Source organism: Panthera pardus, unplaced genomic scaffold (assembly GCF_024362965.1).
Source record: "Panthera pardus isolate Hobbes unplaced genomic scaffold, ASM2436296v1 HiC_scaffold_3, whole genome shotgun sequence".
Taxonomy (NCBI): Eukaryota; Metazoa; Chordata; class Mammalia; order Carnivora; family Felidae; genus Panthera; species Panthera pardus.
The window spans coordinates 38,605,143-38,633,127 of NW_026526876.1; the positions used below are offsets into that span (position 1 = coordinate 38,605,143).

The 27,985-nt window shown below is 55.9% G+C and overlaps 1 protein-coding gene and 1 long non-coding RNA gene across 2 annotated transcripts; one reads left to right on the plus strand and one right to left on the minus strand.

Moving 5' to 3' along the window:
- Positions 1–3,196: 3,196 nt before the first annotated feature.
- Positions 3,197–12,078, minus strand: LOC109247304 (uncharacterized). Its single transcript, XR_002071684.2, has 4 exons — positions 11,567–12,078; positions 10,525–10,704; positions 9,459–9,621; positions 3,197–3,523 (listed from the first exon to the last, which is right to left on the minus strand). It is a non-coding gene; the product is annotated as an uncharacterized LOC109247304 (long non-coding RNA).
- On the plus strand, positions 11,577–20,699 carry SGCA (sarcoglycan alpha). The gene is made up of 10 exons (XM_053892622.1): positions 11,577–11,628; positions 12,471–12,590; positions 12,688–12,840; positions 13,004–13,078; positions 13,419–13,617; positions 13,886–14,048; positions 14,953–15,161; positions 15,323–15,349; positions 20,048–20,240; positions 20,512–20,699. The coding sequence occupies exons 1-9, from the start codon at positions 11,592–11,594 to the stop codon at positions 20,226–20,228; spliced, it is 1,164 nt and encodes a 387-aa protein (XP_053748597.1). The 5' UTR covers positions 11,577–11,591; the 3' UTR covers positions 20,229–20,240; positions 20,512–20,699.
- Positions 20,700–27,985: the final 7,286 nt, after the last annotated feature.

Consider the following 27,985-nt stretch of genomic DNA (forward strand, 5'->3'; position numbering starts at 1 on the left):
CCTAGCCCTTTTTAGAAGACCTCTTTAAAGAACAAGCTTTGGGACTTGGGTTTCCAAGTTCCAGTCTGGAGCTGGAATCCCGCCTCCCCTCGAAGGTCCCCCGACCCCTCTGTAGAAGTTGGGTGAGACAGAAATCTCACCTAGCTGAGGGGATGGAAGTTTGGACAGTGTCCCCAGAAACTCTTGTGTGGACTGGAGGAGGGCGCAGGCCCCTGGGTGTTCTGCCCAGAATCTCCCACACCCTTTGGTGAGTCATCTTAACTGGTCCCAGCCCAAGGGGTCTGGGCCCACGCTTCTGGCCAGGTGGGGAAGTTGGCTTCTAAGGGTGGGAGGAGGAGCTGAGAACCAGCAGTCAGGACCAGTGACCCTGGGACCCCCAACACCTCCAGCAGCAGCAGCATGGGGGGCAAACTGGATTACCGAGGTGCTTGGATCTCCCTCGTCCTGAGACTTCCAAGGGTGAAACCCTTTTAAGTGCTTTGGGATGCAGGCGGGTGGAGTCAGCCCAGAGCTTGGAAGGCTGAGGCTAATGAGCGGGATTATTATTTCATGGGCTCCTGGTTAGCTCAGCGACACCCCCAGCCAGAATTCCCGAAGAAGCTTTTAAGGAGCAGTAAATGCTTTACCATCACTCCTTCCCTGGGGTCAGGCACCAAGCCGGCTGGCCTGTGAGATTAGGCTAGACCGGTGGGGAATGGGGTATAATCTCTTCCATCCCCCTCCCTGCCTGTCTGGAGCAGTAATCCCCCCTGCAGTGAGGGTACTTTTGGAAGGGTTACCATCCAAATGGAAAGATTTAAACCTAATTTCCATCCTGTCACCGTGAATCCTCACCTCTCTCCTTCGGATCAGCACCCCACACCCCAGGGTAATTTAATCATTCTTTCTGTAGTCCTGTGTGGAGAAGGCCTTGATGGCCAAGTTGTCTTGTGGTCTTTAAGTGGAAGTTCGGCTCAGGTCATGATCTCGCTGGTTCATGAGCTCGAGCCCCACGTCGGGCTCTGTGCTGACACCTCAGAGCCTGGAGCCTGCTTCGTTGTCTGTGTCTCCCACTCTCTGCCTCTGCCCCCCCCCCCCCCAAAAATAAATAAACATTACCAAAAAAATGTTTATAAATGGAAGTTCCTTCTTCACCTTGCGCTGGAAGAGAGGGTGAGGCAGTTCCCAAAGCTGACCCAGGAGCTAGGCTGTCAGAGATCAAATCGGGGCTCTTTCACTTGCTAACTGTGTGACCTTGGGAAAGTCACTCGGTGTCTCTGCTCTGAGAAGATAAACAGAATAAAGTAGCTGGAACACAGAAAGTAGGGTATGTGGGGAAGGAGATGCCTTTCCGGGTTCTTGATCAAAAGGCTGGGGGCTTCTACAGGGAGAGATCATCTGCCCTTGACCCTTCTGAGAGAGCTCCTCCCCATTTTCCACCTAGCCCCAGATCTGATGAGGGCCCCCTGAGACTGTTCCTCGAGGCTGGCCAGTTTTAAACACCAGGTGTCACGGGTGATGAAGGCAAGGAGATCTGTGATAAGTCCCAAGCCCTCAGTGCCCTGGGCTCAGGCCTGGGCTGGGCGCCAAGGCTGACTTCTCTTCCCAGCCCTGGGGCCTTGAGACTCAGCCTGTGAACGTTGTGTTTCTGTGGCCACAGTCATCTGAGCAGAGGCCGACCTAGACCCTGCCCTTCAACCATTTTGTGGGGAGCCAGTAGTCCCCGCCCCAATCACTCCCGTTCATTTGTCCTCCTCTGCCAGGGGCTTCAGCAGATAGGAAGATGCTGGGAAAGGCGTGTGTGTTCTCACATAACATAAATCCAGGATGTCGGTGCTGCTGGGGGGGGAGGGGGGGGCTTTAGTGGCCCTTGGTTGACCGCTTCCCAGGGGAGTGAGAAGGACTGAGACACAGGCAGAGGGAAGTGACTTACCCGGTTTTAGAGGAAAGACTAGGCTGTGGTTCAAAAGGTCTGAACTGAATCATAGCTTCGTGCACTTGCTGGGTGACCCAGGGTTAGTCATTTTCCCTCCCTAAGCCTAATTTCCTCAGAAAGCTCAATTTGTATGTCTGAGTGAGTCTCCTGAGCACAGGGGACCCTGGGGCTCCCCCACTCTCTGTGGAGCCAGGCAGAACAGGGGCTCTGAAGCCAGACTGTCTTTGTTCCCAACCTGCCACTTGCCAGTTAAGGGATTTTAGCAAATTTCTTTATCTGTAAACTGGAGAAAACATAGCAACCTCAGAGTGTTAACGATTAAATGAGTTCTGTGAGTGCTTTATGCATTTAGAACAGCTCCTGGCACAGAGTAGGAGCTTGGTAAGTCTCCTGTTGTTGCCTGCGTGTGCATCTGAACATGTATGGAGGTGTGTGCACATGTGTGGCCAAAATTGGGCGTCCACGTTGGCATCTCCGTGTGGGTCTTTTTTTTTTTTTTTTTAACATTTTATTTATTTTTGAGACAGGGAGAGACAGAGCATGAACAGGGGAGGGTCAGAGAGAGGGAGACACAGAATCTGAAACAGGCTCCAGGCTCTGAGCTGTCAGCACAGAGCCCGACGTGGGGCTCGAACTCACGGACCGAGAGATCATGACCTGAGCTGAAGTCGGCCGCTTAACCGACTGAGCCACCCAGGCGCCCCAGCCGTGTGGGTCTTTATGAAGCTTCCAGCCTCTTGTTTCCTTCTAAGCTGTATTTTTTTTAATTAATTTTTGTAATGTCCATTTATTTTTGAGAGAGCGAGAGAGAGGGAGACAGAGAAAGCAGAGAAGGGGGAAAGGGAGAGAGAGAACCCCCAGCAGACTCCACGCTCAGCCCAGCGCCTGATGCAAGGCTTGATGCTGAAACCGTGAGTTCATGACCTGAGCCAAAATTAAGAGTCGGACGCTCAACCTACTGAGCCACCAGGGCGCCCCTCCTTCTGAGGTCTATTGTGTGGACTTCTGAAATATAAACGCCCCCTGCCTGAAGGTCCTCCGGATCTTTTGGGGTCATCCCTGAAGTGAAAGTGACCTCCCTTCTCCACTTCCCAAAGGGTTTTTCATTCCTGCTGTTGATGCCTCAAGAGTCCCCCATTGCCTAAGCAAGGACAGGGGTCCTTTGGGGCCCACCGGTGGAAGGAGAGTCAGTGTGTGTGTGTGTGTGTGTGTGTGTGTGTGTGTGTGTGTTGGGGAGTGGGGAAGGGATGGGACAGAAGAAAGATTTCTCCAACTCATCAGTTGCTTTAAAAGAAAGCCTATATTTAGCCAGGCTTAGAGGGCCTGTAAATATGTATTTTGCAACGCAGACAGCCATAGCTGTGGGAGCTCGAGAGACATGCAGGGAGGTCAAAGAAAAAAATTAACCGGAAGGATTGGGCAATATAGTTGGTCGGCAGCGGATTCGAAGGACTCCAGTGCCTGCTCCAACTGCTAATAATATACATTCCTGTGTTTGGATGGTGCCTTCTGTTTTTCATCTGCTCTCTGGATCTTGTGCAGTGGGTGCCTGAGGAGGAGACCGGCTCTCAGAGTTCCCTTCCTCCATCCGCCTTTGCCTCACCTGCTCTGGGTCAGGGAAGAGAAAATGTTGCCCATGCCGGCCCCTTTCCCACCTGGCTCTGCCAGGCTCAGCCTGGTGTGGCACCTGGCATAGGTACAACCTCCATAGGCCAGCTCTCCCGCCTCCCACTTTCGACCCCTTGTGCTTCGGGTGACCTCGAGGGGACAAATCCTGCCACTTCAGAGCAGTTCTATTTCAGAAAACTCTTCTTTCTTAAAAAAAGTGTGAAGATATATGTGATATCTATGATATATGAGATATATCATATATGATATGTATGATCTCATACATATCATATATGATACGTATGATCTCATATCATATATATGATACATGACGTATATAATTTCAGTTTGAAAAGTTTCTTTAGAAATAAGAAAAGTTCAGAGAATCACATAACAAACAGAATTTACAAATGCTAGCCTTGCATCATTTTTGCTTCGGGTTCCTTCATAGAAGAGAACAGAACACGGAAGCTGGTGCTTTCTCTTTCTCCCGGGTCCCCTTGCCCACCCTACCCACCGTCATAAATTTGGGATGCATCCTTTATAGCCCACAAGTTCATTATTTTTCTAAATTGTGAAATATGGAAAATAACATAAAATTGGTTCTTTCAACCCTTTGAAGTGTTCGGTTCAGTAGCGTTGACGACATTCACACTGTCCTGCAACCAACCAACACCACCGTCCATGTCTAGAACTTTCTAGTCCTCCCAGTTGAAACCCTGTACTCATTAAACACCAACTCCCCGTGTCTTCCTCCCCTCGGCCCCTGGCAACCACTGCTCTACTTCCTGTCTGTCTCTATGAATGTGACAACTATCGGTACCCCATGCAAGCGGAATCATATACAGCATATGTTCTTTTGTGCCTGGCTTATTTCGCTTGGCACAACATCTTCGAGGCTCCTCCGTGTTGTAGCATGTGATCAGAATTTCCTCGCTTTATTAAGCCTAGCCCGTAATTTGATATTTCCCCTACACATTGATGTCTTCCTAAAGCAGGAGACAGTAACGCTTTTTCCACTATTGGGATGTATATAACCACCCTCCTGTCGTGCGGATCATTTTGTGTCTTTTTCTCATTTGGCGGGACTTTCACAGCGGAGCCACACCGACACGTGTGGCTTCGATTCCTTCACTTTAACTTCTGGTTGTCATGTCGGCAGGGGAATAAGCCACAATTTATTTATCAGTTCCTCTCTACTGAAGGGCGTTTGAGGTGTTTCTGTGTTTCGTCATTATAAACAGGGCTGCAGTGAACACCTCGGTACTCGTGTGAGCCCGTCCGGAGAACGTACACCTCGGAGCAGAGAGCCGGAGGCGTGGGCAGGCACACTTTCAACTTGTCTGGTTCCGCCCCACTGCTCTCCCCAGCGACGGCTCCACTTTGTGCCCTCGCCACCAACGTTTGTACAAGATGTCCTGTCTGACCACATCCTTGCCAACAGCTGCTCTTGGGAGACTTTTTATTTTTGTCGGTCTGATGGGTGTGAAGCAGTATCTCATCTGAGCCTGCGTCCCCTGCCTACGAAGTCGAGCACTCTCTCATCCTTGTTGGCCACCTGGGTTCCCTCTGGTCGAATTGCTTCTGACCGTCTCCTTTGCTATCCATTGCACCTTTTTTTTTTCTTTTAACGTGTTATTTTATTTTTGAGAGAGAGAGAGTGCACGTGCAAGCGGGGGAGGTGCAGAGAGGTGGGGGAGGGGGGCAGGGGGGACAGAGGATCTGAAGCAGGCTCCATGCCAACAGCAGAGAGCCCGACGCGGGGCTTGAACTCCTGAACCGTGAGGTCGTGACCTGAGCCAAAGGCAGACGCCCAACTGACTGAGCCACCCAGGCGCCCCTGTTGTACCTTTTGATACAAGTTATAGAAAGCCCAACTAGATGTGCTTTAAGCAAAAAAGGAATTTTGTTGTCTCCTTATAGCAAGAAGTCCCAGGGTTGGTTAATTCAGAATCTCAGCTGTGACAGTCAAGGACCAGGTTCTTTCCATCTTTCCACAATATCCTCCTCATCACGGTGGCTTGCCTCTTAGACCAGCCCCTCCTGGTCCCCAAAAGTGGCCTCTGCTCCAGGTGTCGTGTGCAGACAAATGTCCAGAAGGTAGAAGGAAGTGGACATTTTCTTCCAGAAGCCCCACAGGAGATCTCCCTTCTGGTCTTGGCGGCCAGAATCGCATACACGTCCACCCCTAAGCCAGCCACGGACCGGAGGAACTGAATTATGCTATATGTAGACCGATCGCCGTTCACCTGACGCAGCTGGGGAAGGCCCAGCCTTCTCAAAAGCCTAGACTCCTGATTCCTGAATCAGACCAGGGTTCCATGAGCAGCAAGGAAGGGAAAGAATGCCATTTGGGGTGGCACTCGAAACGTCTGTGCTTTCCTTATTGGCTTGCAGGAGTTCTTTCTTGGACGCTAACCTTAGCTTGGACGCTAACCTTTTGTTTATTATTATTTAAAAAATTCCAGACCCTTTTTATTGCATAGCCTATTCCCTCTCACTGAGTCGCAATGCCGCTGACATCATAAATCACGTTCCCACATATGCTTGGATCTGTTTCTGGGCAGTCTCTTCTATTGATCTCTTTGTCTAGCCCGGCACTGATACCACATTGTTTTCATTAATATCGCTTTCAAAGAAGTCTTGGTATCTGTCAGGGGCTTATTCTTTTTCAGAACTGTCTGGCCTCTTGGTCCCCAGCTCTTCCGTATGAATTTTAGAAGAGCCTTGCCTGACTCTGCAAAGTCCTATTGGCGTATTTATTGGACTCGCATCGAATCAGAAGATTAATACGGAGAGAGCTGTTTTCAGGACACTGAGGCTTCTCACCCCTAAATTCAATACATCTCTCCACTTATTCCTCTGATAGCCTAGAGTTTTTATAGTTTTATGGCTCACAGTTTTTCTTCATAAGGATCCGCGCGGTTTTTTCAGGGTTCTGCCCAATCTTAATAGTATTGTTAATAATTTATTTTTAAAAAAATATATTACAGTTTCCAGTAACATTGCGAGTGTCCAGGAACACCGTGGCATTTGGTATTTTAATTGCATCTGGATGTTAATTTTGGTCCAGCAACCTTGTTGATCTCCCTTAATAGCCCTCATGACATGCCTGTAGTATCTCTTGGATTTTCTATATAAATAATCATACCATCCGCGAAAAATGTCAGAGAGTTCCTTTCTTTTATTTTCCCAAATCCTTCTATCACTGAGCAGTAGCTTCTAAATCTGACTTCTTCCAGCTCTCGGGCTGTGCCAGTGGGCTGGCCCTGGGCAGCTATTGTCTTGCACCGTCAGCTATAAATAAATAAAAGACCCCTTCCTTTCTCCAGAGCTTTATACAATTTACAAAGCACTTTCACTTCCATTATCTCATTGGTTCTTATTACCCCCGCTTTCCAGGGAAGGAGTGTCTCCCCGTCTCCCCTCCGCTCCGTGTCCGTGTCCGGAGAGCTAGCTGGGCAGAATGCTGTGCTGTGAGACTTCTGACTGTCCCTCCCCTTCTCTGTTTCTCCTGTAAGCTAAAAAGTTTGGTCAGGGATGGTCTCTGGGATTCTCAGACTCAGGATTGATTGCCCTGGGCGGTCACAAGGCTTCAAGAAACCTCTTTGAGGGCTGAAGTTCAAGGATAAAGGGCGGATTCTGGGTACCCTTAGGTCCTCAGAATGGTGTCCCCCAATGCCGTGGGCAAAGATAGACGTGCTTGGAAGTCAGAGGGTTGATAACCAATGATGAGGATGGTGGGGAAGAGGGCATTGTGTCCAGTTCCCTGCCTCCATGCGGATTCTCCTCCCCACTTGGAAGAACATCCTCTGGACCCGGAAGGGGAGGACGAGGTAAGGCTCGAGGCCGTCGGCCTCCTCCTGCGTCGCCTCCTCTAGCGTCGCCTCCTCTAGCTGCGGTTCTCAGCCAACACTAGTGACGCGCATCCCCAACCCGGGGCGGGGCGCTCCCGCCCCTCCCCCCGCCCCCCTACCCGACCCCTCCCCCCGCCCCCACCAGGCCGGGCTCTGTCCCAACATTGCGCAGGCGCAGGTCCGGGTCGCAGCCGCGAACGCGCCCTCTCGTGGCAGACTGACAGATCACATCCTTTGTTGTGGGCTGGGGGCGGCGAAGAGGAGGGGAGGAAAGATGTGGGTGGAGTCTGGGAGGCAGATGCGACAATCAGATCACAATGATGAGAATCCCTTTCCTTTGTCCCTCGTGACAACAAATAATCCCCGGTTGCAGATACAGAGGAAGAAAATATGGCCTTCAGAAATCAAGAGGCTCACAGAGACAGAGTAGATTGAGAGAGTTGGGGAGATGATGCATTGATTCATTCAATCATTCATTCATTCAGGAAATATTCACTGAGATGGGCAGAGCCAGGGACAAAGGACCAGAGGACTTAAACTGAGACATTGACAGGCGAAGGTCGGGTGGAAGGCTGGGGAGACAGGTGCGGGTGGCACAGGTGGAGACCAGGCTGAGACACTGAGATGCAGAGATGACCCAGAAGGATGCAGTCGCCCCAGAAGGATGCTCCAGCGGGAGCGGGCCACAGCGGGAGCTCATGAAGGGACAGTATGAAGGTCAGGAGCGATACCAGTCACGGTGGATTGAAGATCAAATATGTTTAAAGCCATAAAGTCATAATTATGCTACTAACGTTTTTAAAAAAAAGCTAACCGGCCAAAGTTCGAGGGATGCTAGAGAATCAATTCATTATCTCAAAATTGGTAAATACAAGAACAGAATCAAGTATTTATCCCACCTTGCCTTCATACCACTCAGTAACCAAACAGTAAGCGAGGGGCAGTTGCTGGGTCTAGAATTATTCCAGCCAATAAAGGAAGGAGTGATTGAATGGGAATATCACCATTTTGGGGAGGGGGGCGGGGAAAGGCTGATAGATGAGGCACAGAGCATCAGTGGTTGCCCGTGCTTCGGGATGGAAGAAGCAATACCACCATCTGTGAAGCGGTCTTGCTAAAGAAAATAGAACCTACGCCTGATCAGGACTCTCAATCCAACTACAATTTGCAGGAAATAACAATGTACAGGAAATACAATTTACAGGAAGTACAGAGGCCAGAGAGACATGTTAAAGAACACCCTAGAGATGCAAATCAGCAAAACCCAGACTGGAAAACTGCACGACAAATGACCTGGTTCCCTCAAGGAAAAAGATAGGGAGAGAGAGAGAGAGAGAGGATTGGATAGGGAACCAATGGATTTAAAGAAATATAAAGGAGACACATTAATCGGTTGCAGTGTGTGTACTTATTCGGATCCTGATTCAAACAAATGCATTTAAAAAAAAAAAGGCATTTTTTAGGGATGGAAATCTGAACACTATCTGATTTAAGGAATTATTATTAACTTTAAGGAATATTAAGGCACTAGGTGTAACGATTGTGCTTGTTTAAAAAAGAGTCATTATCTTTCAAAGATACATGCCAAAGTATTGACAGAGGAAATTAGGAGGGAAAGTCGGGTGTCGTATATGTGACGGGAGATTGGCCACGAGCTGCTAACTATTGAAGCTGGGGGATGGGTACGTGGCAGTTCGTTCTTTTATTAGAACTGTAGACTTTGGCTTTGTTTTTGGTTTTGCTTTAGTTTTTTTTTTTTTTAATGTTTATTTTTGAGAGAGACACAGAATCTGAAGCAGGCTCCAGGCTCTGAGCTGTCAGCACAGAGCCCGACGCGGGGCTCGAACTCACGAACCGATCACGATCGGTCATGACCTGAGCCGAAGTCAGTGGTCCAGCCGACTGAGCCACCCGGGGCGGGGGGGGGTGGGGGGGGGTGGGCTGTGGACTTCGGTTTTAGGTAAAATTTGCAAAGTAAGAAGTTGAAGGATGTGTGACCCCACTCTCTGTCCGCACCCCCCATCCCCCGCCCAGGCTCCTAAGGAACACAGGTGTTGAGAGTTACAGAGGCAGGTTACCATCCAGATAGCTCTGAGTGGGTGAGGTCCTCTGGTGGGCCACAGGGGACTTCCAGCTGACCCCTGGCACAGTCCCCGGGTCCCCTGGTTTGGAGGCGGAGGGGAGAAGGATCCGTAAGGAAGCTGGCCTCTGTGGGCCTGGCAGCACTGGGTTCGGGCCCTGCTTCCTGAAAACAGCGGAGGGTGTGAGTGGGTCGCTCCAAATATAGCAGAGGAGTCACATGGAGCCACGGAGGGGCTGAGGCCTGGGCCGCCAGCCAGTCTCTGGCACCTCTGCCTCCCCCCTCCCCCGCCCAGAGCCCTCTGACTTTTGTGCTTTCTCCAGAACCTTTCTCCCTCGTGCCCTCCATCTCTGAGAAGGCGGACAGGTGCCCAGGTGATTCTGGGACAAAGCCTGCCCTGCCTGAGAGCCTGAGTGGACGCTGACTCTGGAATTTGGTGGCTCTCCAGGGACGGGTGGGACGGTCAGGTGGAGAGACAGCAAAAAAGACGAGGACTAAGTAAGCTGCCCACGTGCTAGTCATTCCCGCCGGCAGGCCGACACCCTGTCCCTCGGGCCCCACCACCCTTGCTTGGGGTGTTGGGTATGGCGGTGAGATGCCAGGGCCCTTCATCTCAGGGCCCGGGAGGGGTGCTCACCGAAACACAGAGCATTTTGGAACCCTGGCACCTGTGGGTCTCTGCCTCCTCCTCAGGGCAGCTGGGGAGAGTCCCCTCTGTCTGCTCCAAGAAGCCCCCAAAGAGAAGGGCACCCCACCCCCTTCGCGCCTGGACCAAGATCCTTGGGCGGAGGCAAGAAGGAGGGGGAAGGGTGCCCCACCAGCAAGAGCAGCCGCCGCCACGGGGGTTGAGTAGGGCACTGGGCTGAGTGGTTCACATGTGTTCAGCTGGTCAGGAGTATGGCCTTGGGGAAGCCCAAGCGGCCCTCATGCCTCCCTTTTCGCACCTGAAAATGGGGATGAAAGTAACGCCTCACGGAACTGCTGGGGGAATGGAACGAGTTACTGCCTGGAAATGTCCGTAAAGCCTGGAGCAGAGTGGCAGGCAGGGGATTACCTGTCATTACCCACCGGTGGTGTGCAAGCTCCGTGGGGGGCAGGGTGCTGCCCGTGGAGGCTTCCTCTGTGCCTGGCACGCGGTAGGTGCTCTGTACGCATGCGCCAGAGTTCATGATGTTGAGGCTTCCTCACAAGGGCGTCGAGAGGTAAGCAGTGTCCTGGCCAAGTTGTAGTTGCCGGAACAGAGCCTAGAGAGGGCAATTGAGTTCTTCACGCCCCCCGTCTCCAGCTGAGTGGTCAAGGGGGGGATGTGCGTCCAGGCCTGCAGGCCGCAGTCTGTCTTCCCAGACCTGGGGTACACGCTGGGAGTACTTGGGTCTGGAGACACGGGCTGGGTGAACAGGCACCCGGCTGTTCAGAGTACTCGGAAGGAGGCCATCACCTAGTCCCCTACACCTGCCTGCACCAGATCCAGGGATACAAAGATAATAAGACTCTGGTCCGCCCCGCGATGCTGTGGACAGGGGCCAAGGGGCCACCCAGCTCAGCCTAGCGGAAGGAGGGGGCAAAGGGAGACTTCAGGGAGGAGAGGAGGCCTGTGCCGAGTCCTTGCGAGGTGATGGAGTGTGCCAGCCGGAGGAGGGCAGGAAGGGAACTCTAAGCTTGTGCAAGGCACTTGGGAGGCTTAGGGGAGTGTGTCAGGGGTGGGGCGAGGCTGTGCAGAAGCCCTGGGGTAGTGTGTGTGTGGTCGGTAGTGGGGAGAGGAGGGGATTCTGGACAGGAGGGCCAGGTACAGGCAGGGTCTGAAAGCCATCGACAGCCGGACACTCAGGGCAAGGGGGAGCCCTTAGTGTTTTTAGGGGGGAATCAGGTTAGTGGCTTAGAAAACATTCTCTGACCACCTGGAGGGGATCGTTGGAGGGACCTTGTCATGTGAAGAGAGTGTCCACCTCAGGGTCAGTGCCTGCTCTGGGTGGGAATGGGGAGTCCCCCGCCGGCAGAAGCTGGGGCCAGCTGCTCTGGGACACCTCCCCATTGTCCCTCCCTCTCTCCTCCCCTCCCTCCTCCACTCCCTCTCTCCTCCCCACCGCTCCTGTCTCTGTCACTCACAGGGGCCGGGCAGGCTGGGGCAGCCATGGCAGCAGCAGTAATCTGGATTCTTCTCCTTGTGGGCAAGTTGGGGCCTTCTTCTGGGAGGAGGCCCAGGATGAAGGGACAGGATTTAGGGGTGGAGAGGCAAAAGTACAGAGGTCCCTCAGGGGAGGAGTCTGGGGGCAGGAGCCAGAAGGACTTTGGGGTGTTAATGCTGTGTCCGGTGGGAGGTCCAGGGAAATGGGGCTGGGAGCAGGGCTCCGGGAAGTGGGGGGCCGGGAGCTCTGAAGGGTGGGGTGCCCTAGGCCGAGGTGGGCCTGACGGCACAGGCCCGGAGCGTCGTGGGCCCTTTAATGGGCTGGCTGGTCTGCCTTCTTTCTAGGCCCAGGCTAAATTTGGCCGTGAGGGTGGGGGGGCCCGCTGGGGCAAATACTCTCCCTGGGGCACAGGATCCTACTGGCTCAGCTTTTCCTGGCCTCTCCTGTGGGTCTCTCTCCCGTGTATGCGGGGAAAGGGGAGAGGGTTCCAGAATGGCTACCCACCTCCTCCACAATTTCCTTCCCTCTCCCCCTCCCCTCCAGCCTCCCAGACACCCAGCATTCTTAAGGGTTCTTTTCCAAGTGCCTTTAACACACATACACCACCCCCCCATCTCACACCCCTCTCAGGCCGACAGCAGTCCCCGCCCACTGTGACTCCTCCAAGGAAGCCTAAAATGAGTGGGGGAGGGGGCTCCCACGAACCCAAACCGACAAAGGTCTAGGACTTGTCACAGCCAGGCCCCACCCTGTCCTTTCCTGAGAGCCCCCCCCCCCCCACCGCCCCGCCACCACCACTTCTGTCTCTTAGGGGCACCAGGAGCTTATCCCCTGCCTGGTACTAAGGCTGATGCATGTGTTTGGGGGTTCTGGGGTCCCCACAGGTCCCTTGGCAGGGCTGGGGGACACGGAGGCCCAGCAGACCACCTTGCAGCCTCTTGTGGGCCGCGTCTTTGTCCACACCTTGGACCAGGAAACCTTCCCCAGTCTTTCTGAGCACGTTGGTGAGAGGGGCCCCAAGGGCGTTGGGCGGAAGGCTGGGGACTGGCCAGGGGCTGGCGAAGGCTCCGGTCATTTCTCCAATCTCCTCCCTTTCACCAGATGTCCCACCCACCGTCCCTATCACCTACCACGCCCACCTCCAGGGACACCCAGACCTGCCTCGGTGGCTCCGTTACACCCAGCGCAGCCCCCACCACCCTGGCTTCCTCTACGGCACCCCCACCCCAGAAGATCGTGGGCGCCAGGTCATCGAGGGTACCAGCAGGGACCCCAGTGGCTGGGTCCCATGTGGGCATTCGTTCATGTCCATTTACATAATTTAGATGCCTCTTAGGTGAGGGCGTCTCTGTCCTCTCCACATGTCTTGTCCCCTAACCCCATCCCTCAGCCCTCTTCCCCATCCCCTCCCCCTGCCAGGTCATAGCGTACAATCGGGACAGCTTTGACACCACCTGGCAGAGGCTGGTGCTGTTGATTGGAGACCCAGAAGGTACCACCAGCCATACCCCTGCCCCACTCCCACCCACCAAGCCTGTCTCGGGGGATTTCCCTTGGAAGGAGGGAGGGGGTGTGAAGGGGACACTTGGGCGTAGTGGGAGCTGGGCATCATGGGAGGGCTCTAGAGTTGTAGAAACTGGCTGTTCTGCTGACAGTGTGTGGGGCCTTGGGCAAGTCGTTGAGGCCACGGGGAGGGCATTTGGGGCCTGTGATGCATGGGGATTTAGGGAGGAAGGGAGGAGTCAGGGGGCATGGGGAGGGGCTTGAGTGTGGGTAGGGGGAAGGCTTGGGAAGGATCCATGCAGAACTGGGTGCCAACCTGGCATTTCCAGGCCCCCTGCTGCCTTACCAGGCTGAGTTCCTGGTTCGAAGCCACGATGTGGAGGAAGTGCTGCCCTCGACGCCCGCCAGTCGCTTCCTCACAGCCTTGGGAGGGCTCTGGGAGTCAGGGGAGCTCCAGCTACTCAACGTTACCTCTGCCTTGGACCGTGGGGGTCGCGTCCCCCTTCCCATTGAGGGTCGCAAGGAAGGGTAAGCGTGCAGTCCGGGAGGGCCACCTGGAGGAGGAGCCCAAACCTTAGTTACCCCAAACGGCGTACTCCCTGGTACCCTACGAGGACGTAAACGATCCAGCTATCCAAAGACATTCGTGGGAGTGTAAGGCCCCCTAGAAGGATGTGGAGCTATGTACTCTCACCCATAACCCAGGTCTCAAGGTGGCCCCGCAACCCTCAAACCTCCAGTGCCCAGTGTACATCCCCTCCCCAATTTGTTAACCGTGGCTTCTATCTGGGCCCAGGGTTTACATCAAGGTGGGCTCGGCCTCACCCTTCTCCACCTGCCTGAAGATGGTGGCATCTCCCGACAGCCATGCTCGTTGCGCCCAGGGCCAGCCTCCGCTTCTGTCCTGCTACGACACCTTGGCACCTCACTTTCGTGTGGACTGGTGCAATGTGTCCTTGGTGAGGAGGGACCCTAGCTCTGGGGATGGGGATGGGGCATGCGCCCCATCACAGTCTCCCCCCTACCCTTCTTCCCCACCCCATCTCTCTGTTCCTGTTTCTTTCTCTGAGTAGACACTGCGCGCAACAGCCTCCCCCCCCGCCCCCTCCCCCACCCCGCCGTGCTCGAATGCGCGCGCTCCGAAGTTCCACCTCATCCCACGAGAGGGCGACAGAGTCCATAATCCAGGAAAGGCATCTCCTGGCTCCAGTAGTCCCAATAGTTGGAACCTTCACTCCCGTAGAGCAATTCCAGCACCCTTTCCCCACAAGGGTACTCTTTGGGACAGCTCTGTCTGCTTCCTTCCAAGGTGTCCAAATCTGCCTGGGATAGTTTCCAGATAGTTTCCACCTCCAAGTTATAAACCGAAGATGCTCGCTACTGCCCTTTGGGATGTTGAACAGAATTATCTAGGGTTCCTAGGGACCCCGGCTCCCCGGGCTGGGAACCCCTGGAATACTCTGTCCCTGTGAATTGACCGACAGTGCGGCCAAAGACTGATAATCAACAACTCTGAGCACTTGCAGTGTGCTAGGCACTATCCAATCAACATGTCTTACCCTCCCCACCACCCCAGAGACAGGTACCACTATTAGCATTCTGACTTTGCAGGGGAAGAAACTGAGGCAGCTGGAGGTAAGTCATCCAGCATAGCATTTGTCTGAATCAGGATCCGAACCCAGGCGGGAGGACCCTAGAGGTGTGCTCTAACCACTGTATGGACCTGCCTCTCCTAGATTTTCTGTCTTGGTTCTTATTCCAGTGCTTGTCCTGCTAGGTCAAGCTGGGGGAGGCAGGCATGGGGGCACCCCTGCCCTGTCCCCGTGGGGTCTCTGTGTCTAGCCAACTGGGTTCTCTGAGCAGGTGGATAAGTCAGTGCCAGAGCCTGCAGATGACGCGCCCACCCCAGGCGATGGGATTCTGGAACATGACCCGTTCTTCTGCCCACCCACTGAGGCCACGGCCCGAGACTTCGTCACTGATGCGCTGGTCACCCTCCTGGTGCCACTGTTGGTGGCTTTGCTACTCACCCTGCTGCTGGCCTACATCATGTGCTGCCGGCGGGAGGGACGGTGAGTGTGGGGGACAGAGGGCAGGGAGGGCACTGTGGCTGCCCAGGCACGCAGACCTCTCAGGGAGCCTCATCCAGGAAAGGAGTGGGGACCTCTTGCCTGGCCTGGAACCAGGAGAGGCTTATGGGTAATAACTAATCCCTTCCCTTGCTTTCCCACAGGCTGAAGAGAGACCTGGCCACCTCTGAGTGAGTAGGGGAAAACAGGGGGTTGGGTGGGAGCCCCCCTAGTCTGTTGGGGTGGACCCTCTAACCTCCATGAGCAGCACAGACAAGCCAGATTGCTCTGGGATGGTGGGGTCCGCCCCTGGCCTCTGAGCTCCAGTTCTGGGCTGAGTGGTTGCTGGGCTTGACCTTTCCTGACCCAGCCTTCTCATTTCCTGGTCTCCACGGAAGACTTTAACCTGGGATGGGCAAGGGTGGGGAGCCAGCCAGGTCTGGGGGCTCGCTGCCACCCTGGGGGGGTTGAGAAGCAACCTAAGAGGCTGCGCGCGCGCGCGCACACACACACACACACACACACACACACACACACACTCTCACACCATATATGGTTCCAGGCTGGGTTCTGTCACACAATTACCATGACACTCTCTGGCCCTGGTTTCTCCACCTGCAACATCACTGATGTTGTCATTGAAATAGCTAATGTCTGTGGATGCTTTCAATTCCCCCAGCCCTTCCCAAATCCGTTTCACCCTTATTTTGCCCAGGTGCCCGCTCCCCACGGCCTTACCCTCCTCTGTTCCTAGCCTTCTTCCCCTCCCACCCCCTTGAGCCCCAAAGATTCCAGGAGGCAGATGTGAAATAAGTTAGGCTCCTTTTATTTCCACTGCACTGAGCCTTTGGCGGGCCTGGCACCCCTGCCTGCTTGCCTGGCTTGCCTCGTTAATTGCGGCGACATCTGGCCACCCTGCGGACCCCCTTGTTTAGTCGCTTGTGCCCCTTCTGGGAGCCTGCTTGCAACCTGCGCTGCCCAGGCCGGCGTTGCCCGGATCGGCGCTGCCCAGACCTGCGCTGCCCAGACCGGCGCTGCCCAGACCGGCGCTGCCTAGACTGGCGCCGGCTCTGGGACCTGCCCTTGACCTTGGAGGCATACTTGTTGCCAATGCGGAAGGAGCCCAGGGCCCCCTTGCCGGTCACCTGCTTGAGCATGCCTTTGTCCACCAGCCCCTTGACCGCTCGCTTGAAGCGCCAGGCGTTTCGGGTCATGTTGTAGCCTGCGGTGGCGACGGCCTTCTTCAGCGTGGCCAGCGTCACGTGTCTGTGCGCCCCCTTGTGGGCCACAACCCCCAGGATCACCTTGGATATGCTGGGCTTCTGGCGGACTTTGGGGCTGGCTGGGCACCCAGTCTCACTCTCGCTAGGAGTTCCGGATGGGCTGGCCTGCCGGCCTGCACCCTGCAGAGCGTTCGAGGCCAAGGGTGGAGATGCGGGCGGCAGCGAAGTGTTTTTCTGCATCTCTCCCTGGGGCGGGTGAAGGGAACTAGGCGCAAGGACCTCCAGGGTGGTGGCCGGAAGTCTCCCCTCGGTCTCTCCTCGGTGGGTGAGGTGAGTCTCTGCTCCTGGTTCCCTCAGAGGCTTCCGCCCGCAGAGGGCTCCGGCCCAAGCCTTCCCCTGGGTGGCCAGAAGGAGGACAAAGGATGATCACCCACGGCTGGCCTCACAGACTTGTGCCTCAGGTGCAGGAGGCGGCAAGGTTATCTCTGTGGTGACCTCAGGGGGACATTGTGAGGTCACCAGAATCCTGTGAGGGTCACAATAGTCCCATCGTTCCCTCCTGGGAGGTGCAGACGGGAACTGCCAGATAGTGTGGGCATCTGACAAGCCAGGTACCCCAGGAAGAAGGGCTGAGGTGTGGGGCCTCCCATCCGCATGCGTGTTTTGAAACGAATGTGCCAGCTGATTTCAGGGTGTTCTGAGACCCTGGTTTCCAACCCACCATTTTGACCCCGCCATCGCAACCCATTGGGTTGAGGAATAGAAACAGTTTTAGAATCAGAATTATACCAACATTTGTGAATTTTCTTTAAGTTTATTTATTTATTTTGAGAGGAGGGGAGGGGCAGGGAGAGAGGGAGAGAGAATCCCCAGCAGGCTCTGTGCTGTCAGCGCAGAGCCCTACGCGGGGTTCAAACTCACAAACCATGAGATCATGACCTGAGTTGAAATCGAGAGTCAGACGCTTAACCAGCTGAGCCACCCAGGTGCCCCATCAACCGTTGTGAATTCTTATGGGGAAAATATTTTCCAGAGTGAACAGAAATGTACTTCTTCAACTTACTTAGGTCGATTTGATTCCTTGGTTATCTTTGACCACAAAGCAATGGAAAGCCTCTGCTTTTTTTTTTTTTTTCTTATTTTTATTTGATAGAATTTTTTCCCATAGAGGTGGAGGATTTTCCATGTACGTTTTTCAAGGAAGATTTCATTCTTCCATTTTTTTGGCCGTGCCCAATTTGATCACTCACATCTTCTGCCATTGTGGAAATTCTCTTCTGACCAGATATTTCCACCAGCGGCCAGCTTTCCTGGGTCAGTGTTGTAGCTCCGAAGGTATCAGAAAATCTTCATCAAGTTTGAATCAATCCCCAGGTTTACCAGGTGCCATATTAGCCCTTGTTGGTTTGGATCTTGCGTCGATTTATTTCCACAAATTCAATTCTTGTTTTTGCTTGTTCAATGTCTACCGTTTTTTCAAAAGTTTTTTGAAACTACCTTTTTTTTTTTTTTTCAAACCGCAAATTGTGATTCTGTGGTCCGTATCAGATTTTGCTGGCCAGAAAGCCGTCCAGCCTGACCCTCTCGTGTGGTCTGTGTGCCACAGACAGGGCTCGAGCATTGTGTGTTGGTAGTGGGCCGTGTGTGTGTGTGTGTGTGTGTGTGTGTGTGCATGTGTAGGAATGCCTGCCCCTTCGTTCGTCTGTCCAAGTGCTGATGTGGAAGGACTGTGGGAGAAGGCGGTGCGGGTCTGGCTTCTCCTCCTGCTCTGGAAAAACATCCCCCAGAACATTTTCCACCTGTGTGTGTTGCCAGAGTAATGAGACGCAGATGTGGGGCTGGGGGCAGGGAGGGGGCCCGTTAACTCAGGCCCTTCTCCTACCCAGGGCATTACCTGCCCAGCTGCCTCCAGCCCTAAGCATCCACATGTTTCTCACTTCCTTTCTCCCTCAGCCTCCCCTTGCCTGGGAATGGAAAATTGTGTTTTGGACAACTCTGCTTGCCAAATTCCAGACTCAAGAGCTCATCTGGATCCTACCCTGGCCTTCTAGGGTGACCCCACCCCCTCCCGCCAACCAGACAGGACTTGGTCCTACTCCCCCACCCCCGAGGAGGAGTGTGGCCCGTTCGGCGTGAAGCTAGAGAGTCTGATCTGTCGTCTCATCTGTCAGGTTCTAGCCGGAGTCTAGCTGGAGTCTAGCTCAGTCCACTAACTGAGACTTGGACAGGGGTGGGGGTCATTGCCCCTTCCCCATTTGATCAGTAGCCCAGAGGCAAGTAGGGTAGCTTCCGCCCTGCCTAGGGCCCCAGCCCTTTATTGTTTGTGATGAAAGGTTCGTGCTGTCTCACCTGGCAACCAGTAGTCTGGGAAAATATCTCCAAGCTGGACTCACAAATGTGGGTGGGTTCGCGGAAAGGGGCTTGGAAACATCCCTTTACTGGAGGCTAAGCACAGCAGTGGGCCCGCTATAACAAAACAACATTGATAATTATGATAGCAACAGCAAGCTCCCTGTAATATTAGCTACCGCTTGCCGTGATGCTGACCAGGAGAGATTTGTTTTCCCTGCATTAACTCATTTAATTTGTACAGCAACCGCATTACAGTCGGGGAAATCGTGGCACAGAGAAGTTAAGTGACGTGCATAAGGTCACACAGCCAGTAAGGAGTAGAACTCACATTCGAACCCAAAGCAAGTCTTCGTGCTAGGTTTCATTGTGCGACCCTCCTTCTCAGAGTGAACTCAAGCTTGCCCCAGACAGCGGAAAGCAAGCTCATGAGACTTGTCAGATGAGAACGAGGCTGAGCCTTCTGGGAAGAAACTGAGTTCAGGAAGGACGCGGGGATTCCAGGCCCATTGAGCCCGGGGCTTGGTGCAGGCCTCAAGGAGCCTTGGTCTGAAATAAAGACAGAAAGAAGAGATTCGGTGTCCAGAGCTAGTTGGTGCTGGGGGCAGACTGGAGCAGGTTGGGAGGGGTCAAGGTACAAAGGCAGGGGAGGCTAGACGGGAGGAGCCAGAAGATGAGACTGTCAAGGCCAGGCAGGAGAGAGCGTGAGCAAAAGTGGGAGGTGGGAAGAGAGAGGGGGTAGGTTTGTCAGACTAAGACAGGGATGAGGCAGGGAGGGCTGGACGGTCAGTGGTAGGAGAGAGTATTAGGGGAGTATTAGGGGAGGGAGCTGAGTGCTGGAAGGGTCCTACAGGGTCATCAGTATATAAAGCCCAGCAGACACCGGCCTCTGGAAATAATATATCCACCGTGGGTGTCTCTTCATGTCTTAGCATCCCGGAAGCTCTTACCATGCTCCAGGCGCTTTTCTAAAAACACTTTTCTCCCCTAATTCCTGCTACAGCGCTAGAAGGTAGTCCTATTATTATCCCCATTTTACAGCTGGGGAAACTGAGGTGCAGAGTGGTTAAGCAACTTGCCAGGGACACAGAGCTTTGAATCCAGGCCGTCTGCAGCCATGGCTTCTGCTCCCATTACCGGCCACTGAGCTGTCACCGAAGACCTTCCAGTTTGTCCTCCCCTCACCTGTCGTGTGTGCGAGCTTCCCCCTACATACCAGGTGGGGGAGGCGGCAGGGGGGCTCGCAGCCAGCGGCGCGCTGCACCTCACCGGGGTTGACTCCCGGGGCTGATGACTCTGCCGGCTCTGTGCCCCCAGCATCCAGATGGTCCACCACTGCACGATCCGCGGGAACACGGAGGAGCTGCGACAGATGGCATCCAGCCGTGAGGTGCCCCGGCCGCTTTCCACGCTGCCCATGTTCAACGTGCGCACGGGCGAGCGGCTGCCCCCCCGGGTGGACAGCGCCCAGGTGCCCCTCATCCTGGACCAGCACTGAGGGCACAGCCAGGTGGGTCTGGGTGGGCGGTGCCAGCCTCATTTTGGGGAACAAGGTGGCTTCTGTCTCAAGGCTGGGGCAGACGGTGGGGAGGGTGAGGTCCAGGGAAGGGGCACACAGACCTGCCCGCTCCTCTGAGGTACCGGTGGGGGTTGCTCGGCAGGGCCAGGGCTGTGCCCCCCAGGGCCAAACACTCGGGGTCAGAGGTCTGCGGTGGCCAGGAGGGCAGGAGGACCAGGGCCTGGGCCTCACGGCCCCTCATCCCTTCCCTCTGCTGTTCCAGGTCCAGAGCCTCATCCTCCTTTCTCCCCCACCGTGCACAGAGCAGCCGACTCACAGCCACATCCTTCCTCCTGATTCCGGCTCCCGGCCTCATGGCCCCCAGGCTTGGAACAAGCAGAGAGACGGCAGTGGGGGAGGTGAGGGTGTCTGGGGTCAGGACCCCCAGAATAAATAGCTGCCGCTCTCCTCGCCTATTGCCACCAGCACCTTCTTCTCAGCAGCCTCTCGCCAGCACTCGCTGCCTCAGTTTCCCTTTCTGCCTCCTGGGAGCCCTCAGAGTCAGCCAGGGGCTGCCAGCCTGCCCTTTGGACTCTTGGCGTTTTGCTGTTTTCTCACCTTCTCTGGAAGAAAGAGGGAGGGACCTGCTACCTGTGGCCCTGGTCTGAGTCCTCACGTGAACCTGATAGTGATGCATCATTATCCCCATTATATAGATGAGGAAACTGAGGCCCAGGGAGAGTAAGCAACTTGCCCAAGGTCACAGAGCAAGCACGTGGCAGAGTTTGGATTAGAACCTGGTATGTCCATCTCTACCCTGCCTTCTGGAGGGCTGAAGGGTTCTGGAAGCAAGAGGCTCTTACCTGTCAAGATCCCCTAGGGGAAGAGCCCCTTTGTACCGCATGCTGCCAGGGAACCCAGTCTGTATGTGGAGAAAAGGGGTTGAGCTACAGGACCCCGAATGCCCGGGCTCAATGACCCCCTTCCTAGTGGGCTTTTCCAGGGACCGAGGTCCAGAGGACACTGCACGACCTGGAACCCTTGAGCTGAGCGTCACCAGCTTGGCCCTGCAGAGCTCGGCTGGCTAGGAAGAGGCTCGAGCTGGTTTTTCCCAGGTGGCTACAACCTTGCCGGGCCACCGTGCCCCTGCCCACTGCCATCGTGAGCCTACATCCAGGCTCACGTCTGACCGCTCCCTTTCGAGGATGAGCCAGAGACTAGACCCGAGGGGGACCCAGATAAAGGAGGGATGGCAGAGGGGCAAGGACTTGTGACCTAGGTCCCAGGCCCCTGGCTCCAGGTGGCATCTCCCAGAAAATCCAAACAAGGGCAAGACATCGGCCACGGTGGCCTCTAAATCCCACCAGGCCTGGGATCTACCCATTATCCTGGAGCGGACTCTTAATCATCCCTCTCGCTCCCTGAAGGGGGCTGCCATGGGGCGGTGGAGGCGGGGGCGCTGCACTTGGGGTTTTCCCTTCCCTGGAGGCAGGGGCCCGGGCTTGGGGGCCGATGGGGAGGGGCCCCAGTCTGATGGTGGTGCCTCCTGGGCCAAGGACCCCTGGGTTTGTGAATACTGCATCCGGGTGTCCCGAAATGTACAGGCAAAGGGGTGGTGAGGGTGCCCTTGGACCCCCTGCCCTTTCTCTCATTCCCTGGAATCCCCACCTTCAAGCGTGTCCTGAATCGGCTTCTCTCGGCCTCCACTCTGACCTTCCCGGTGCAGCAGGATCTGGCTCCCGGGGCCCCTGCACAGTGCCCCCCTGGCTCCCTGCCCCTCGAGCCCCTCAGCTCCAGCAGGAGCCAGGCCGTCCTTTCAGGAGAAAGATCAGATCGGGAACCTCGCCCCCTGCTTTTGACTCTCCAACGTCTTCCGGTCACACTAAGAGTGAGATCCACGCTCTTGACCAGCCGTGCTGGCCCTGCCCAGCCCTCTGACCTCATCCCTGCTCTTCCCACGCCCACCGCAGCCCTACTGCCTCATAACATGCTCCTGTTCAAGATCTCTGCTGGGAACTCCCAGTGCCCTCCCCCCCCCCCCCCCCCCCGCCGCCCCCATCCACGGAACTGCGCTCTCACTGTGCTTGTTTTGGTCTTTGCCCAAATAGCAGCTCCTCAGAGAGCCCCCCTTCCTCAGAGAGCCCCCTCGGCCCCCCTGCCTCCAGCGCACCCCGCACCCTCCCTGTGCTCCGAGAGGGTGTGCTGTGTCTGGGTCCCTTGTTCCAGGCCGGCTTCCCACCCTAGACCTACGCTCCAGGAGGGCAGGATTCTGGTGCCCACTGGGGACGGGGGAAGTGCTGCACACAGTAGGTGCTCGGGGCAGAGGTTCCGAAGGAATGCTCAGGTCTGGGCGTGCTCAGAGCTCTTAAGAAAGTCACTCCTCCTCTCTGGGCAAAGCTGGTAAGCAAGGCCATTGCAAGTGCTTCTATGGTCATGTTCGGCCCCCCTCCTCCCCCCCTGCTGGGCATCCCATACCTGTTAGTTAGTTGGTTGGTTGGTTAGCTGGTTAGTTATCCCATAAGCATCTGCGGAGGCAGGCAGAGAGGCTCAGGGCTGGCACACGGGAGGCGCTCGGGAGACGTTTGTTGACAGACTGAAGGCCTGTTGGGGTGGCCACCCCCAACCACATGGGTCCTCTGGTAAGACAGTGTTTCCGTCTCGTGCGTCATTTCCTCCTTTCCCTTGAGGCCCCTCATCCGGTGGAAACCTGGAGTCGCGCCGAATCTGCTCAGGTTGGAGGCTCTGAGCTGCCAGCCTGCCATCTGGGGTCCTTGATCCCTGCCCCCTGGAGGCAGGGGCTGTCCTCTCCCCGTCTCTGTGCTCCTACCCTGGCAGCCAGGCCCGCTCAGGCCTCCGTGTTCTTCCTGTGCACCAGCCAGGGGTGGGAGAGTTCCCGGGCCAGCCCCCTCGCTTCCCTGGGCTTCCCGGCTTTGCCTTGGGATCTTGGCTCCAAGGAGCACACGGGAGCCTGGCTGCTGGCCTGGGAGGGAGTGGCCCAGACAAATAGCCGGGAGGATGGCGTGAGCTCACCCAGGCGCCCCTCGGCGGCACACGGGGAGGGCGTGGAAGTCCTCGGCCCCTCTCTTCCCACTGAGGGGCAAGAGTCCAGCGGTGGTCATGCCCAACCCTCCACAGCCGAGGAAAAGTAGCCAAGGTGTCCCCCCAGCCCCCGCACCCTGAGACTCAGCCTCACACCCGGCTCCACCCTCGGCTCTGCCAGTCCCACGGCGAGCACGGCCCCATGACCCGTGGGTGTGTGGGGCCTCCACTGTCTCCCTCAACAGAGCCCCGCCACGGCTTGCCTCTAGGTGTTCCCTCACCACCTCTCAATCCTGGAGGAGGATCTCTGCCAGGGCGGGGACCCAGGGCCCTGCCTACAGCCTGCTTCGGTCCCCATATGGCGTGTGTCTCCCTTACTCTTGACACACACACACACACACACACACACACACACACACACCATTTACAGGCTGTGTTGTGTTGTTGGGACTTGGGATCAGAGATTAGAGCGAGCGGGGCTCAAATCTCGGCTCTGATGGCTAGTTTACGCGTAAGACATTAATCATAAGTGCCCCGGGGCCGTTGTGAGGATTGGTTATAACTGGATCAGTGCCTGGCATCTGGCAGCGCCCAGGAGTGGAGAGACATTATCACATACAAGCACTCGCATGATCACCCCCACACCAGAGGCCCCGGGGGGTCCCCCTGGCCCCCAAGGCCCAGGTTACATGAGCTCGGTCTACATTCTGCACCCTGTGAAGGGTTCAAGCTGCCCTTGCAAGTTTGGGGCGGGAGGCTGAAATTCCCATGCTTCCTGGCGCTGACCTGCTGGCCAGTGAAATGCTCTTTGGGGGTGATTGGGGTTCAATGAAATCTGTTATTAAAATTAACGTCACCTGTTTTCTTTTTGTGGTCTTACGACGGCTGCAAAAAACTGAAAGATTACATGTGCGGCTTCCCTTTTGTTTTCACTGGGCAGCGCTGGTTTCATGGCTTTTCCTTTATCTCCACTCCAGATCGTCCCAGACCCAGAACTCGGCCCGTTTCCTTGCTTCCTCCAGAACGCTGGCTTATACCAGACCTCTGTGCATGCATGAGTTTTCCAAAGTCTTGAGGAGTTGGGGGGGGGGGGGCGGTCTGCCCACAGCAGTAAAGTCACCTAGAACTTGAATATGTGGCTTCCTTATTCTAAAATGTGCTTTGGTCCCCATCCCACCCCGTCCTCCTCTTCCTCCCACTGTCTTAGGCAGAGAAACCCCCACTCTCCCCAGCACCTGCACACGCCAGACCCACCTCCCTCCAGGCAGTGCGCATGCTCCGAAAAGGTATCACAATCTCCGTGTGTAAGGGTCTGCTTACCCTTAAGGATAAGGGCCATCCTTCTTCCGGGGTCTTGCCTCCCGGTCCGTGGACATCTCTCAGCTCTGCTCGGTACCCTCTGGAGGCACACCAGGAGGAGGACAGAGACCCAGCTGCTCACCAGTGCTAGGGCTCCACTGGCCCTGGGACAATGGTCTCCCCCAAGGACAATGGTCTCCCCCATACCCAAGCTCTCCTGGTTTTTCCCAGCTCCTTCCTGATCAGCTGCCCCCATTCATCAGCAGGCCCTCCTGTGCCCTCTGTCATGCCTAGGCACATGCACGTCCCCACGGCTTGACTCTTATGGTCTCAGTTCACAGTCATCTCTTCTGCCGTCATGTGTGGGGGGAAGCGGTTCCCCCCCACACAAAAGCCCCCCATCCACCCCCAACACACCCACACGTGTGTAGGGCCCCTTCAAGCACAGACATACGTGTTCATGGGTGGGTGGGCACCAGAGAGTGAGACGCACTCTCATCCACACTGGGACGGCTGGGTGGCACCCACCTCACCCATTCACACAGCGGCCCACACTCCCGGCGTCCACGCAGCCTTCCCTGTGGGTTCTGGTTTTGAGAGCAGCCCCACGCTCGCTCCCGTTCTACACACAGCCCCCCGTGCCCCTCACCTGAGACTCCCACACTCCAGCTAAGCGGCCCCCTCCCCAGCCTCTTCCCCGCTCACGCTCACCCGTGTCCATCCAGAAAAGTCTTGGAGGCCCCCAGGCAGCCGAGGAGTAAAGAGCTGACCCCAAAAAGGAGGGGGAATCCGCCATATTTCGGTCGTAAAACATCCTGCCAAGAGGTGGGCTCGCATCACCAAAGGGACCCAGGATTCTGAGAGCGGCAGCAGCCATAACACATCCAAACGAAGCCTCTTTCCTTTCTAGAATTTTCCACCTGAAGTCGGCTGAGAAGTCAGCCAGGGCAACGTGGCCCGGCTCGTCACAGAGAAGGCAAAGGTGAGTCCCGTGGGGCGGCACTGGGGACGGCCGGCCCCGCGCCACGACGCAGGGGGCAGCCCGGGTCTGGGGGAGCGGGTCTGGGCAGCTCTATTTAGGGCAGCCGTGATGTCAGCGGAAAGGAGGGCTTGAGTTTGGGAATGTGGCACAATGGCCCCTTTGTCCCCCTCCCCTCCTGTCCTGCACACACACCGAAACCACATTCTGGCCTCGCACCCACGTGACCCAGGCACGGAGCACCAGCGCTGTCACACCAGGCCCGCCGCCACAGCCCTACCGGGCGCTGTCACCTCAGGTGCCCTCAGACACACACATGCGCACACACACACACACACACGCATGCCCCCATGTGCGGATTTGTACATACATAGCAAGAGGCATATTCTCTCGTTCGTCCGGAGATGTGGCCAGGGGCCCCTTGTCACTGTTAAAATTAATCCCAGTTATATGGAAACCAATTTGACAATAAACTTCATATATTGGGAAAAAAATAAATTAAAAAAAAAAAGTTAATCCCAGTTAAGCACAACTTAACACTGAGTTCCTCAGGGGCACCACCCACATGTCAAGGGCTCCATAGCCACGTGTGGCTAGTGGCTGTGGTACTGGAAAGCACAGAGTGTCCTTCGTTGCAGAAAGCCCTGGCCCAGGCCCTGGTGCCCAGCCCCGTGTGGCACACGCACCTGATGTCTGGCCTCAGTCAGCCCCTGCCGGGCTGTGTCTGCTGGTAAGGCTGAGATGAATTTTGCAGGTGTGGAGAGCTTGGGAAATTGAGAGGGGGCAGACCGGGGCCTGGGCTGGGCAGGAGAATGAGGGGACATGAGACGTTTGAGCGTGGCCTGGACGGTGGGACTAAGCAGGCATTGAGAAGGGCTGTCCGCGCAGGCAGAGGAAGAGACACAAAGAAAGGCCTAGAGGTGGAAAGTGTGGTGCCTCTGTGAGAATTGGAGTCACCCCTTTTGGCTAGCGTGACAGGCGCGGGCGAGGGAGGGGGCTGTGAGGACAGGTGGGTGGGGCCTTGGTTGGCCCCAGAGGGGGAGGGGGCGGGGGCTGAGCCAGCCTGGAGGCCCCCTCCCCACAGGTAGAGGGGGTGGTTACCAAGGCCTCACCCGTCAATCGGCGCAGCGGCTCGGGTGGTTTGCATAGGAAGAAACCTTCATTTCTGTGTCATGATTTCTTAACCACTTTAGACTCCCTTTCTACACTGTCCAGATTGTGGTAGACGTGCTAATGATGAATTATTAAAAGGCACAATTAATCACCACGGCCACTTAACGACAGCGATGGCATTAGTAAGCAGGCAATGGGCTCTGTAGACTTGTCCATTTCTCTGAGACCCGAGGGAGGGACTTGGGCCTTTCCTGCTTTGAGGTATCGGCCCTGAGACCTTGGGTGCCTGGGTGGGGCACAGCTTCAATTTCTCCCTGTCTCCAAGTCTCTGGGTGCCGAGTCTGCTCCAGACTTCTGACCCTCTGGATACCTCTGTGTCCCTGTGACTGTTCACATCCGTCCCCCTTCCCTGAGACTGGGGAGCTGACCAGTCACCTTCCTTCCAGGGGCCTCAGGTTCACCAGCAGGCAGGGAGGGGCAGGCAGAGGGTGAGAGCAAAGGGAAAAGAGAGAGAAGAAGGAGGAAGAGGAAGCAAGAGTTTTTTTTTAAAAAAGGATAAGGAATGGGCAGGAGGCAGGGGCCTGGGCACAATGACCTGCCAGACCACCCTGCACCCAGGTGTTACAGGGACTTAGAGGGCCAAGAGGGACCCATGCTCAGAAGGGTCAGCACCTGTTGCCTTCAGGACAGCACCTTGTCAGTGCCTTGACGGCAGCTCTCCGAAGGCCCTGGGGAGGCTCCCTGCCTCCTTCCCCGGGAACCCTGGAGCGGGAGCCCTTCCTCTCTCTCCTCACAGGCCCTCAGGACAGGCTCAGGGACTCTCCTCAGCTGGCCTGCTTGTTGCTCCTATGGGGGGGGGGGACTCAGAGTGAGCAGGAGGAAGGGGAGGCCAGATGAGGGGCTCCCGGGTACTCCCCACCGGTCCCACCTCCCTCAGCCACATGTGGGCCTCCTAGTGCCCTGTGGGCCGTGCCTTCCGCAGCCCCCCAAGCCTGCAGGGTGCCCGGCGGAGTTGATGGTGTTGGTGGAGGGTGGGCCTGAGGTTTGGGTGGCGGGGGATCTGAAGGGAGGCGCCTGTTGGGGAGGGTTGCCTGTATAGCAGGAAGCCTGCATGAGTGGAGGTGGGGGGGGGGAAGGGTTAAGGCATAAGAAAGGCAAGAGGCAGGGGGAGCCCCCCTGTGGAGGGTGCTAGATGAGGAGGAGGAGGGAAGGGGCAAGAAACAGGAGAGCCCATCCCCCAACCTCCCCCACCCCCGCCAAAGCCCCTTCCCCAGGTCTCCCCTCCCCAGACTCCAAGGCAGGAAATTAGGAGGCCACTACCGATATG

Excerpts from the sequence above, each read along its gene's own strand:
- SGCA (XM_053892622.1), top strand. The coding sequence starts at position 11,592 with ATGGCAGCAGCAGTAATCTGGATTCTTCTCCTTGTGG. Across the intron at positions 12,841-13,003 it reads TCGTGGGCGCCAGGTCATCG|AGGTCATAGCGTACAATCGG; the intron begins AGGGTACCAGCA and ends CCTCCCCCTGCC. Across the intron at positions 15,350-20,047 it reads AGAGACCTGGCCACCTCTGA|CATCCAGATGGTCCACCACT; the intron begins GTGAGTAGGGGA and ends CTGTGCCCCCAG.